General features: G+C 30.0%; 1 protein-coding gene across 2 annotated transcripts; it reads left to right on the plus strand.

Moving 5' to 3' along the window:
* Nucleotides 1-1,216: 1,216 nt before the first annotated feature.
* LOC102594262 (protein DETOXIFICATION 27-like) lies at nt 1,217-12,656 on the plus strand. 2 transcript variants are annotated; one of them, XM_015313453.1, is made up of 8 exons: nt 1,217-1,693; nt 2,000-2,541; nt 2,776-2,862; nt 3,073-3,129; nt 7,314-7,552; nt 7,667-7,785; nt 12,369-12,458; nt 12,594-12,656. In XM_015313453.1, the coding sequence occupies exons 1-8, from the start codon at nt 1,391-1,393 to the stop codon at nt 12,654-12,656; spliced, it is 1,500 nt and encodes a 499-aa protein (XP_015168939.1). In that variant the 5' UTR covers nt 1,217-1,390. The 2 variants fall into 2 exon arrangements, with proteins under 2 accessions (XP_015168939.1, XP_006338107.1); XM_006338045.2 differs by lacking the exons at nt 12,369-12,458; nt 12,594-12,656 and adding exons at nt 8,321-8,410; nt 8,548-8,705 and having other exon boundaries at nt 1,222-1,693.
* The last annotated feature ends 114 nt before the right edge of the window (nt 12,657-12,770 follow it).

A 12,770-nucleotide genomic window follows, 5' to 3' on the forward strand; every position in this document is an offset into this window, starting at 1 on the left:
TAAGTTATAATAGAATAGCTAACCACAAAATAACTAATCCTTGAGATAACTTGTTCCTAACCAAACCACCCCTTAGTGTTTACTGAAAGTTTGAAATCCTACAAAAAGTAAAATAATAGAGTAGCAGTTTTCAAATATCAACTGCTCTTGTTCACTTCAGAGGCTTTAATCACATAAATAGATCAGTCTAAGGGGGTGTGTTTGATATGGAGGAAAGTATTTATATTTTCGGTCCTAAATTAGATTTTCATTTATAAAGTTGAGTAACTGATTTATATGGTATGGAAAATACAGATTTCAATTTAGGAAAATGACTTCTTGCTCTTTGTGTAGCGTTTCTTCTTCAGTTCCCTCTTCTATCGTGCATATGCTCATCATAAATTTGTCCTCTTGTTTTGTGATAATGAAACGTATCCACTTCAGATTCGAAATCTCTTCTAGTTCAAAATATTTGTCCATTACGATTGACCAATTTAATATCTTTTCTAAATAACATAGAGAAAATAAATTTTATAAGTAACATTCAGAATTAATTGTTTTCTTCTAAGCTTTAACCCTCCAAAACACCCATCCACTACCCACCACCCCTCCTCTCCACCGCTACCCCTACCCAAACCGCCACACCCGTTGTTGTTTGCGTAAATCATATATAACTATTTTTAAGATAATATTTTTAATTGCTTATTAAATAAAAAAATAAGTAAACAAAATCACCATAAGATCGATCATACATAAATATTTCTACCAAATACACACTCTAAGATCAGTATAACTTTGATTAATTTTATTGAAACAAAATTTGCTGATGAAATTGCAATTGAAGTAAAATCCTAACAAAAAACACGTGACGATTCAAATTGACAGCTGACGTAGGCACGTAGGTGGCCATAGATTCCCCTTTCTCATAATACTTAACTAGATCATATTATTCCATTCTTTTAAAAATAAAATGACATAATTTCCTTTTTAGTCTGTTTTCAAAAAGAATTATCTCTTTTTTTTAACAATATTTTAATTTCAACTTTTCACTATGTTTAAGGCCATAAGATTAAAAACATTTTGGTACATTTGTCGTAACTTTAATTTAGAATCATAAAATTAAAAAGTCATTTTTCTTTACTTAAACTCCGTTCCAAATTAAAGTAGACCATTTTTTTTTATACGGAGGGAGTACATCTTTTAAAATAGTTTTGGTTACTTACCAAGTATATATACGGATTGGATTGGATTGAATGAATAATTTAAAACAGATATATTAGTCCAATTAGGTTGAGCATAAAAACTTGCATCGTCATCGTTACTTTACCATTTTCTATAAAATTCCCCCATACAACTCTCTTTTTAGTACCCTATTCTTATATCGTGGCTAATTTTAGTTCTAGTGTTACGAATGGGCAGCGTTATCGACGAAAACCGGCAATCATTGTTGTTGGCGGAGGAGACCTCCGCGAACCGGTTGCCGGAGAATAAAATTGAACGAACGGAGGATGAAGATGATAAGGATCTGCAAACAAGAGTATGGATCGAAACCAAAAAACTATGGCACATCGTTGGTCCAGCCATTTTCAGCCGTATAGCTACTTACACCATGAATATTATCACTCAAAGTTTTGCTGGTCACCTTGGTGAAGTTGAACTTGCTGCTATCTCCATTTCTAATACCGTCATTGTTGGCCTCAACTTTGGTCTCCTTGTATGTATCCCCTCAACTTCTTTCAAATCTTACATTATTATTATTATTTTTCCTTATCTGCACATTTGAAAAACAGGGACAATTTATTGAATCTTCTTCATCAAATTGTTAAATTTTAATTACCGTAGCACCCGATTCAAAAGTTGTATTCAAGTTACAAGTTCAAATTTCATGTTTGACATTTTTGTATTGAATTCCTTCCTCAAGTTATACAGTTGCAATTCCATCCTTCAATTTCTTTCAAATTGATTCGATTGGATCTTCATCATCAAAATTACTGACTTGCTTTTTGACATGGAAATGTAGTTAGGGATGGCGAGTGCATTAGAAACCTTATGTGGACAAGCTTATGGAGCAAAAAAGCATCATATGTTAGGAATATACATGCAGAGATCATGGATCGTTTTAACCCTCTGTTGTTTCCTTCTCCTTCCGATGTACACATTCGCTACCCCAATTTTAAAAGCACTAGGTCAACCAGACGACGTCGCAGAACTATCAGGGATAGTGGCGTTGTGGTTTATTCCGCTGCACTTCAGCTTTGCTTTTCAGTTTCCGATACAGAGGTTCCTTCAGAGCCAGCTGAAGACGGTGGTTATCGCCTGGATTTCACTGGCGGTGCTGGCTATTCACACGGTGATCAGTTGGCTGTTTGTGTACAAACTGAATTTGGGGATAGTGGGAGCCGCTGTAGCACTAGACATATCGTGGTGGCTGCTGGTTATTGGAATGTTTATATACGCCGCATGCGGTGGGTGTCCAGAAACGTGGAGTGGCTTCTCAACACAAGCATTTTCGGGACTTTGGGAATTTTTTCAACTTTCCGCTGCTGCTGGTGTTATGCTTTGGTAAACATAAAATTTTAGTAATCCCTCAAAAAATGAAAAAAAAAAGAAAAGAGATTTAGTTACAAAGTGTGTCAGAAATCATTGCCAAGTAGTAATTCATAACTAACGGGCTTTCAAATTATGACATGGAAATTAAAGAAAAAATAAAATGAAGAGGTGCCAAATTCTATCTATTTAATATAATAATAATAATAATAGTAATTATTTATTTATTTAATTTAAAATTTTTTGTAGCTTGGAGAACTGGTACTATAGGATATTGATGTTGATGACAGGATATTTGGAGAATGCGACGTTGGCCCTTGATGCGTTGTCCATCTGGTATGTCATTCTTCTTCTCTTTTGATATTTATGCGACATTTTTAAAAATAATTTAATTTAAAATTTATTTTAGAGTATAATCTTTTTTGTATTGAGTCAAACGATGTTAAGAGAGAATAATTTATTGAGCCTACAAAAGTAGCTAAACTTAACAATCTAATTCGAATTTAACATGCTATTCTTTGTTTTTGTGTGTTTCCTTTATTGCAGCATGAATATTAATGGTTGGGAGATGATGATACCACTTGCTTTCTTCGCTGCCACCGGGTAATTAATATTTTTCGTTTTCGTTTATATGTATTCTCTTATTTATCTCTGGGTAGATTGGTAATAAGATATTAACTTGAAAAATGAGTATAAAAAGGAAATCTAATATGTATAAAAAAAAATTCAATTTTAGAGATCTCATATTTAAAGTATGAGAACTAAAAAAAAATATCTTAATATAAAATAACTATCTATGAAAGAGTCTTACACGCTTCAAATTTGAATTAGTCGAAGCCTTAAAAGCAAATACCCAAACACATGTGTTACTCATAATATATCATTTCATCAAAATAAGTGGGGATGGCGGTGTGGGGTGGGGGTGGGGGGTTGTTTAGCTTAACTCCAAAATGTTTTAAGCCGTCCTTGTCCTGCCTCGCATAATAATTTTTTTCATTTTCAATCCGTCCTATCCTGCCCTGCATAGACCCGCTCCAAATAAATTCGCTCTGCATAATTTTTTTAATATATTTTATTTCTAGTTAAGTTTGATACCAAAAATAAAATTTTAAAAAAAAATTCATTTTTTCATCAAGTTTTATTAATTTAATAGAGAATGACATAAAAGTTTATTTTTTAGAAGTCAATTGGGAAACATGTAACAAATTGTATTATTTTTTATTGAACCATTTTCATTTACTATCTTGAATATTTTAGTATCTTTAAACAAATTATCTTAATAAATAATGTTCTATCACTCTATAACATGTAAAAAGTTAAAGTTAAGTTTGAACCCATATAAAATCACATATACGCACAACCTGCCCCGTTTCGCATTAGTTTTTAAAAAAATCCACTTCAACCTGCCCTACATCCCTCCCGCCCCGCATAATCTTAAATCTCTCCCGCCCTGCATAGCCTTAAACTTATCCGTTCCGCCTCATTGTCATTTCTAAAAATAAATGTCCATTTTTAATGGAATTACGTTTACACATGTGATTTCTTTTAAAGAAGAAAAGAAATAATGAAGTTAACGAACGAAAGTCTCTTTTAACCGGCCAAATTCTAAAAGTAATTTTTGAAATGATAATCATAAAAGTTGAATGACTTTTTTATTGAAAAGAAAAGTAATTTTCTTCTATATGTTTGAATAAAGATTTGATATATGAGATGGTAAAACGTAATATATGTATTTTATAAAATTAATTAAAATATATGTAAATTAATTCGAACACTATAGTAATTTATTATTTTTAAAAAAGAAAGAAGCAAAGTACGTAGGAAGTCCTTTCGGGCCTCAAAAGTGCTACTCCATGTGTCCCATTTTATATGATATAGTTTGAGTTGGTATAGAGTTTAATAAAGAAAGAAAAATTCTTGAAACTTGTTGCTTAAAATGAGTTATAATTGTTTGTGTACTATAAATCATTTCATGAAGAATAAAATAAGTATTTTAAAGTTAAATTGTTACTAAATATAGAAAAATGCCATTCTTTTGAACCTACGAAAAAGCAAGTTGTTGGAAAACTATATGCATAGCGAAAACATATCAGAACCATAGTGCTTACATGAATAATAGATAATCAATATGTTTATGCTAAAACACATATAATCATGCTAGAACACATAAACTTGTTGAAATTTAATACAAGAATTACTTCTTGAAGTGTGAGAAGATATCTTCAAGCGAATCCAAAAGTTAGACGATAATTTCATGGTCTTCTACAGTGATCCAAGTTCACATCCGAACTCTCTCAATACTTGGGTGGGCAAATATCGAATAGAAAACTGATTCATTTTCTAGGTTAGAAGAAACCCTACTTATAGAGATTTCTTCCCAATCCAAAAAGGAGACCAAAGACACGCTAGTTTTCTTGAAACAAAAACACACGCTACTTTCCTCCCTTTCCCTTAGAAAATAGGATTCTGAGTTCTAGTTGAATATGAGCACGGTAAGGACCATGGAATCAATTATTGTGGGTACCTATTATAGAAATAATTCCAAATAATTAATTTGAATTATCTTACCTTAATAAATTACAAATCATTCCACTAGAAATTCGTTATTGCACTCCTCTATTTATATTTGGAAATTCCTCATTAAACACTTGTGAAAGTCCCTATGTTAAGATTACATATATTAATCAATAAATTAAATTACTGACGAATTTAATTGAATGATTAATTTCCTTTAGAGCAATGCTTAACTTATTTCATGTGTTAGATTCACAAATCCGCTTGCAAGGTTTGACACGATGAAATCTTATAAGCTTCTCAAAAAGGCATATTATCAATATCTATATCGAGACATGGATTTCATTAACTAACTTATTATTTCACCAATATATATTATTATCATCCAATCTACCAGTCATATTGACTCATCTCAGAATCTCATCTTTTAATAAATCAAAACGATAATTAATATATACAGATCATAATAATTATATCAGGATTGAAAATATAAGTACATATAACAGTTTAGAGAATATGTTTTTATCAGTCAGTCAGTCTAAAACAACTATCTTTACTCGGTCCCGTTCAATACATACAAAATGCACTAGCACAAGAAGTTGAAACTATACCGTTCCCATAATCAAGATAAATTATACATAATCTTGTGCTACAATCGCACCGATGACATGTTCAATTTCTATATTAGATTGTGAATAAATAAATTTTATACTTATAAGAACGATGATTTAATCCTCGGTGTATATGCTAAAACTTTATACACTAAATCATCTACTATACAAGTAAACAGACGCCATAAACGAATATATGATCCATTAAAACTAAATAAATAATTATTCTATAACAATCTCTCATTTAGACATTTAACCATCACAATTGTTATAATGTACTATATCTAAATGCATGGTTAATAGTCTATACCCTAACAATCTTCCAATTAGATGTTTAATCTTAAAAATTGTTAGAATATATATTATGTCTAAACACATAATTAATAGTATATATCCTAACAAAAGTAAATCATATAAATAGTAGGACAACTTTTTTATTGAAATTTAGAAACCTTCCATCACAACTTGTAGTTCTGGTCTCTAGTGAAGAAGTTGTTACGTGTTGGGAACTTGTGATGCATAACAATTGACAGAAAAACGATAAATTAAGAAAATGATGTTGTTGTCTCTTTGTACCATTTGATTTGTGGTCATAAAATATACAAAGGGATAGTGACAAACTGACAATTAGTGAATTAGACAATCAATTGTCAGTCTCAGTCATTTGTTTTACTTTTGAACCTTAATGTAATACTAATATATTCAAATTAATTAAAATTAATTTGAACTGATAAACTCAGTGACTCATGTCCTTCTATTTTAATGTTTCATATCTATCAATTGAAAAACATGAAAGACACAAACAGCCAAATTTAATATTAGGTGTAATATTTTGTAGGTTTCTTTCGTGTCTTTATTAAATTCCATAGGATAAATTAAAATTCAACTTTATACCTATCCGTTCATTTCACAGCATAATATTATTTCTACTACGTACTGAAGTTGAGATAGTAGAAATATATTGTTACAAACTTACTAATAGTAATCACAAACGTAATATAATATGAACATTTATAATCAAAGATAATATTTCATATGATTACTTAACTATAAATTTGCTCTTAGAAAGTCAACTATATATATGGATTGTTCTCTCATAACGTCACTTAACTATATATTGACTTTTTTCTCTCTCAAAAAGTCACTCCTTTGTTTTTTAATTTAAAAATCACTCAAATATGAAAACTTTACTTACAAAGTCACTTAATCTATTTGATTGATATTTTAATTAAGATTTGTTGAAATGAAAAGATATCTACTAAAAATATAATATTATTGGACTGATTAGATTAATATATATATTACTAATTAGATCACGGCTCGATTTCATACTTTTGCACCTGTGATTAATCTGTATATGTTATGGCACAAATTATCAAGTAGATCACATTAGTTACTTTATTCTACCGTCTGCCACTGTATACATGATTTCTATTAATCCATTGTTAATCACCTTTTAAAAATAGGGAAACCAACTTATTTTTTTAACCATGTCAGAGGAATAATTTCTAAAACAACTTGTTGTAAAAAACAGATTGAACCTCATCTCGATTCTGTTTTACTTCTTTCATTTTTATTTGTTCAATAATTACAAGGTTTATTTCACGTATGATTACTCAAATTTAATTTTATTATACTAAAGTCACTAAATTATTTTTTCAGAGTGCGAGTAGCGAATGAGCTAGGTGCTGGAAGAGGAAAGGCAGCTAAATTCGCAACAGCGGTATCAGTGATACAATCAACCATTATAGGGCTAATATTTTGTGTACTAATAATGATATATCAAGATAAATTTGCTCTAATCTTCTCATCAAGCTTTGATGTCCTAAAAGCTTTTAAGAAGATTTCTTACCTTCTTGCATTTACCATTCTTCTAAACAGTGTTCAACCTGTTTTATCCGGTAATTATTACGTTAATTTTAATTATGTTTCCACTATAATATATAAGAGTTTAACTTATATACGTTGAGGATCTGGTGAAAAAAAATAATAGAAAGATGCTTTGTTTGTTACAGGGGTTGCTGTTGGTTCAGGGTGGCAATCAAAAGTGGCTTATATTAATTTAGGTTGTTATTACCTTGTTGGAGTCCCTCTTGGAATTCTTATGGGTATGGTTCTCCACACTGGTCTTGAGGTATGCTGGTCTCTTTCTTTCTTACGAATTTCATACTATTTTTATCATATAGTTATAAATTAATGTTTATTATAGAAGTGTATTTGTAATTATCTTATACATGATTTGATTCTATATATACTACCTTTTAAGCCGTTGGTCATTGTGGTCGAGGACTTGGACGATGAGTCTGTTGATTACTCTGATATCATGATAACACGAGAAATTATTTACTCAAAAATTAATCGCTCTTTTTCCTATCATTATTCGATACAACAAGGGAGAATATATAATATTGCATTAGAATTAAGACTACTAGCTATAGTTTAGTCGGCTGTTTGCATCCATAGGAATTAGGGTTGCATGAATAGAATAGTTCGTGATTGGACACTATATAATAATCGTCAATGCATTAAACGTAAATTCATTTTTATATTTAGAAAAATGTTTAAGAAAAATAATTGTGATTATGTGAAAAATAAATAATTGTGGTTATAGTTGTGACAATTTGAATTAGAGTTCTATTTGTGGTTATAAGTGAAAAATGGAATTGTAGGGCATGTGGGCAGGAATGATTTTTGGAGGAACAGCTTTGCAGACGATAGTACTGGCTTTTATAACGTATCGTTCTGATTGGGAGAAAGAGGTACCAAACTATTATTGTAGTAATTAATATCTTTTTTTCATGCAAATACAAAATTCTGAAACTTGTTTTCCCATTTTATGAAATCGTAAATATCTTAATAATAAGAATTAATATAGTTGTGCAATTTTTTTTGGCAGGCAAGAAAAGCTAGAATGCATGTTGAAAAGTGGTCCGAGCCACCTCCAGTTAGTCAATCGTAGATGATGATGTTATTTTTGTGCAAGTGGAATTTGTTTAATGAATAGTATAACTGGATGAGGCATGCCACATTATAACCTCTAAAACTTTTTGGAAATGCTCTGTTGTTGTAATTAACTCGTTGATAATATAATAAAATAATAAAAATATTCTCTATTTAATAACTTATTTAGATGAGATGGTTATACACTTAAATATGATATGTGTCACATTCTTTTTTTCCAATCGGCGGAAGGGTTTTTTCAAGTGACGGTATTGATTTAGGGATTATTTTACTTTTCAGAGTCGCCACTTGAAATTGAGTTATGGTGTTCCAAGTCACCTTTTTGATTAATCCCTAATCAAAAGGAAATGACTCTTTAATATGGTCTGCAACTAGAAATTCGGGTAAGAAATTCTGTTGACCGAGGGGAAGGTATTAGGCATCCCTCGAGTTTCGTGGTTCTAACATGGTCGCTTTTATTGACTTATACTTAAATTATGATTATTTTTTGGATATATGTTTATAGGCCACAGTTTTACTCGCAATTTTTACTGTTGAAGTTTTATTTGGTCTCAACCTAGATGTGTAACCGCATTCTTGGTCTTAACATTTAGAGACATAATTGTCTTCTTTTATCACACTTAATAATCTTATCCCTTTTTTTTTTATAAGTCTCTACTTTAAATCAATGCAAGTTAATTATATTATTGGACAAGGTGCGTCACCGCATCCTTGAGTTTATTTTAATATTTCAAAAAAAAGATTTGTAACCACATTTTTAATTGAAACAAATATTTTTTAATGTGTCTAAATGTTTGTTTCAACATTAAAAGAAAATATTTATTTCTTATAAAGAAAAAGGAAATAAAGTAAAATACTAAAATTCTAGAATAAAATTTTGGATCATTTCCATATCATTTATTTATTTTATTATTCTTAAAGTTGATGTCAAAACTAAGCATACACGTTCTCATACAACAAAACTATACCGAATTGTTAAAAATAAATCTCATTTTTGATTGATAAAATAAAACAACAATAACTTTTTTACTATTTTTAGCCTAACAATTCCTACTTTATCAATATTATCTAAATGAAGACAAGAACAATGCCATGACCTTTCATTTTTAAGAGGTTACAACTTAACAAATAAAAATAAATAAAGAGAAAATAATCATCGATTAAAGCTACATTCATTCATTAAACAAAAAATATAACACTTGATTCATTCTTCATTTCAATCAAATTATGAATAAAATAAAAAATAAAAGAAAACTTATCATATAGTTACATCAAATTCCATAAATAAATTAAAGATTTAAGGCAAAGTTATACCTCAAATGAGACTAGAGGGGGTTGCTCGGATGGTAAGCACCCCTCACTTCCAACCCGAAGGTTGCGAGTTCGGGTCACCAAGGGAGCAAAAGGGTGGGAGCTCCTAGGGAGGGTAAAAAAAAAACCTCAAATGAAGAAAATAAGTACCGCAAAACCTTGATCGAAGCTCGATTAAAACACTTACGAATCTTTTGTAGATTGTATGTAATGGTATATGTGTTGTATTTATATGAAAATAGTAATGAAGAAGGAAGAAAAATACAAACGTGTTGGTGAATTATGGAAGAAAAAATAATATAAAAATAGAGCGACTTTTTTTCTCTTTCTTTTCTGTCGGTTTTGTGTGTGTGTGTGTTGCTTTTCTATGCTGATTCTTTTTTCTGTGTCGTGTTTGTGTTGTGTGTGTATAATATAGTAGTATGTAGTAGAGCACTGGGTAGTGTAGGTGGTGATGTGTGTCTGTGTTGTGTCGTGTGTGTTGTGCAGGTGGTGTGAGGGGAGAAGTGGGGGTTAAGGTGAGTGAAGTGGATAGAGGTTTAGGGGGTAACGGGTAGTTTAGGTTATTTTTTATTTTTTAAAATTAAATGTATGTAAAAAAATAAATTAATTAGTTTGAACTAAAAAGTTAAATAGCCAATCTAAAAATATAATTAAGAAACATTGGCTTATAAAGTAAAATCTAAATTACAAGAATATATATTTTCTGCAAGTTTTCATATTTTATTTTGAACAAGTGAAAATAAAACTTACCTTAAAAAGTGATTCTATTTTTGTTGTTTTCAAATCTTTTAAAATAAACTTAATAAAATAAGATAAAAGTCAAAATATTTAAGTTAGATTTATAAAATATTTAAGCTCTAAAAATGGTGTTAAACTTAAGTCCGATCAAAAATTACGTGTCTGCAATATGCATTATACACTAATTTTTTTTATATACATTTCTCTCTATATCGATAAGTAAATTCCGATCAGGTGAGCATCTAGTCGATCCTCGAATAGTTTTTAATTCCTATCGCAAACCTATTTCATTCCCTGCAATGAGCACAAGCAAATAATATCTATAAATTCAATTAAATTTTGCCTTTATAAATTATATCCATTTGCAGCATGTATACCTGTATTTATAGAAGTTTATGAAAAGATAGATACCAAAGTAAAAAGAAATAAACTGAGTCATCCGATCAATGGTTAATTCGTTTGGTTAAATATCAAACCAAACGAATTAGCTATTGTTATTATCGGTTATCTCTTATCTTTCTTTTATGTTTTAATATCTCATTCCCTTCTTATTAAACCTTTTTTTTATGTTAATCTCTCCTAATTAGTTAGTGTGTTACTACTTTATTATGCTATTTTGTTTCAATCATATATCTAACAATATTTCATTGAAAATTCTTATCATGTTAAAATAAAGCTTTAAAAACTAAATTCATGTGGTATTTCAATTAAAAAAAATCCTCTACCTCCACCAATATTTCGAACATGCATTTAACTGATTTGTCTGAATATCACAATTCACAAGCCCAATGAACACTCAATCATATCTAAAAGAGCATAGCGAAAATTATAAAATAACACATTTTGATTAACTGACCGTCAAATATGTTAAGTCATATAACATAATAACCAAAATCGCAATCAGACAATATTTTGAGTACCAAAATTACTATTTTCCCTATATTTATTGGTCTTCTTCTTTCGAGAGATAAGAGAAAGAGAAAATCCTTTTTTATATTCTTCTAAGTTCTATATTAATCTAGTATGCTGAGTTTTCTTATTATGAATTTTCGTTAGTTTCTGGCTCCTACTTTTATGTTAGAAGAGTTTGCCTCTGGATACATTTATATCGATCGAGTGAAATATTTTTAAGAACAGTATCTTTAACACGTCTCAAGCTACAAGAATTTTGACAATTGTTTGTGATGAATACTCTCCATAAGCTTTCCACAAATATTTTGGTACTAATGCAATAGGACTCTTGCTTCTGATTTATCCCCTAACCATATTGATGTTCCTGAGTTCTAGTCTTTCTAGTAGCCAATGATCTAAGGGAGCTAGCAGTGCAAAGATACCTCCTCTTTCTCCCACTCAAGAAACTCATGTTTTTTTTACTTTCAGGCCACTAATTTTCCTTATCTGATATCATGATAACACGAGAAATTATTTACTCAAAAATTAATCGCTCTTTTTCCTATCATTATTCGATACAAACAAGGAGAATATATCGACAATTGATTACATAATATTGTATTGAGTTGGTTGGTTGTTTGTATCCGTAGGAATTAGACTTGCATGAGTAGAACAGTTCGTGATTGGATACTATATAATAACCGTTAATGCATTAAACGTAAACTCATTTATATATAAAGAAAAATAATTGTGGTTATAGTTGTGACAATTTGAATTTTATTTGGGGTTAATAAGTGAAAAATGGAATTGTAGGGCATGTGGGCAGGAATGATTTTTGGAGGAACAACTTTGCAGACGATAATACTGGCTTTTATAACGTATCGTTGTGATTGGGAGAAAGAGGTACTATACTATTAATTAAGTAATTAATTTTTTTTTTCCAGCAAATGCAAAAATTCGGAACTTGTTTTCCCATTTTATGAAATCGTAAATATCTTACTAATAAGAATTAATATAGTTGTGCAATTTTTTTGGCAGGCTAGAAAAGCTAGAATGCATGTTGAAAAGTGGTCTGAGCCACCTCCAATTAGTCAATCATAGATGATGATGATGTTATTTTTGTGCAAGTCGATTTTGTTTAATAAATAGTATAACTAGATGAGGCATTCAACATTATAAGTTTATAACCTCTAAAATTTTTGGAAATGCTCTGCT

This window comes from Solanum tuberosum, unplaced genomic scaffold, assembly GCF_000226075.1.
Source record: "Solanum tuberosum cultivar DM 1-3 516 R44 unplaced genomic scaffold, SolTub_3.0 scf00002, whole genome shotgun sequence".
Taxonomy (NCBI): domain Eukaryota; kingdom Viridiplantae; phylum Streptophyta; class Magnoliopsida; order Solanales; family Solanaceae; genus Solanum; species Solanum tuberosum.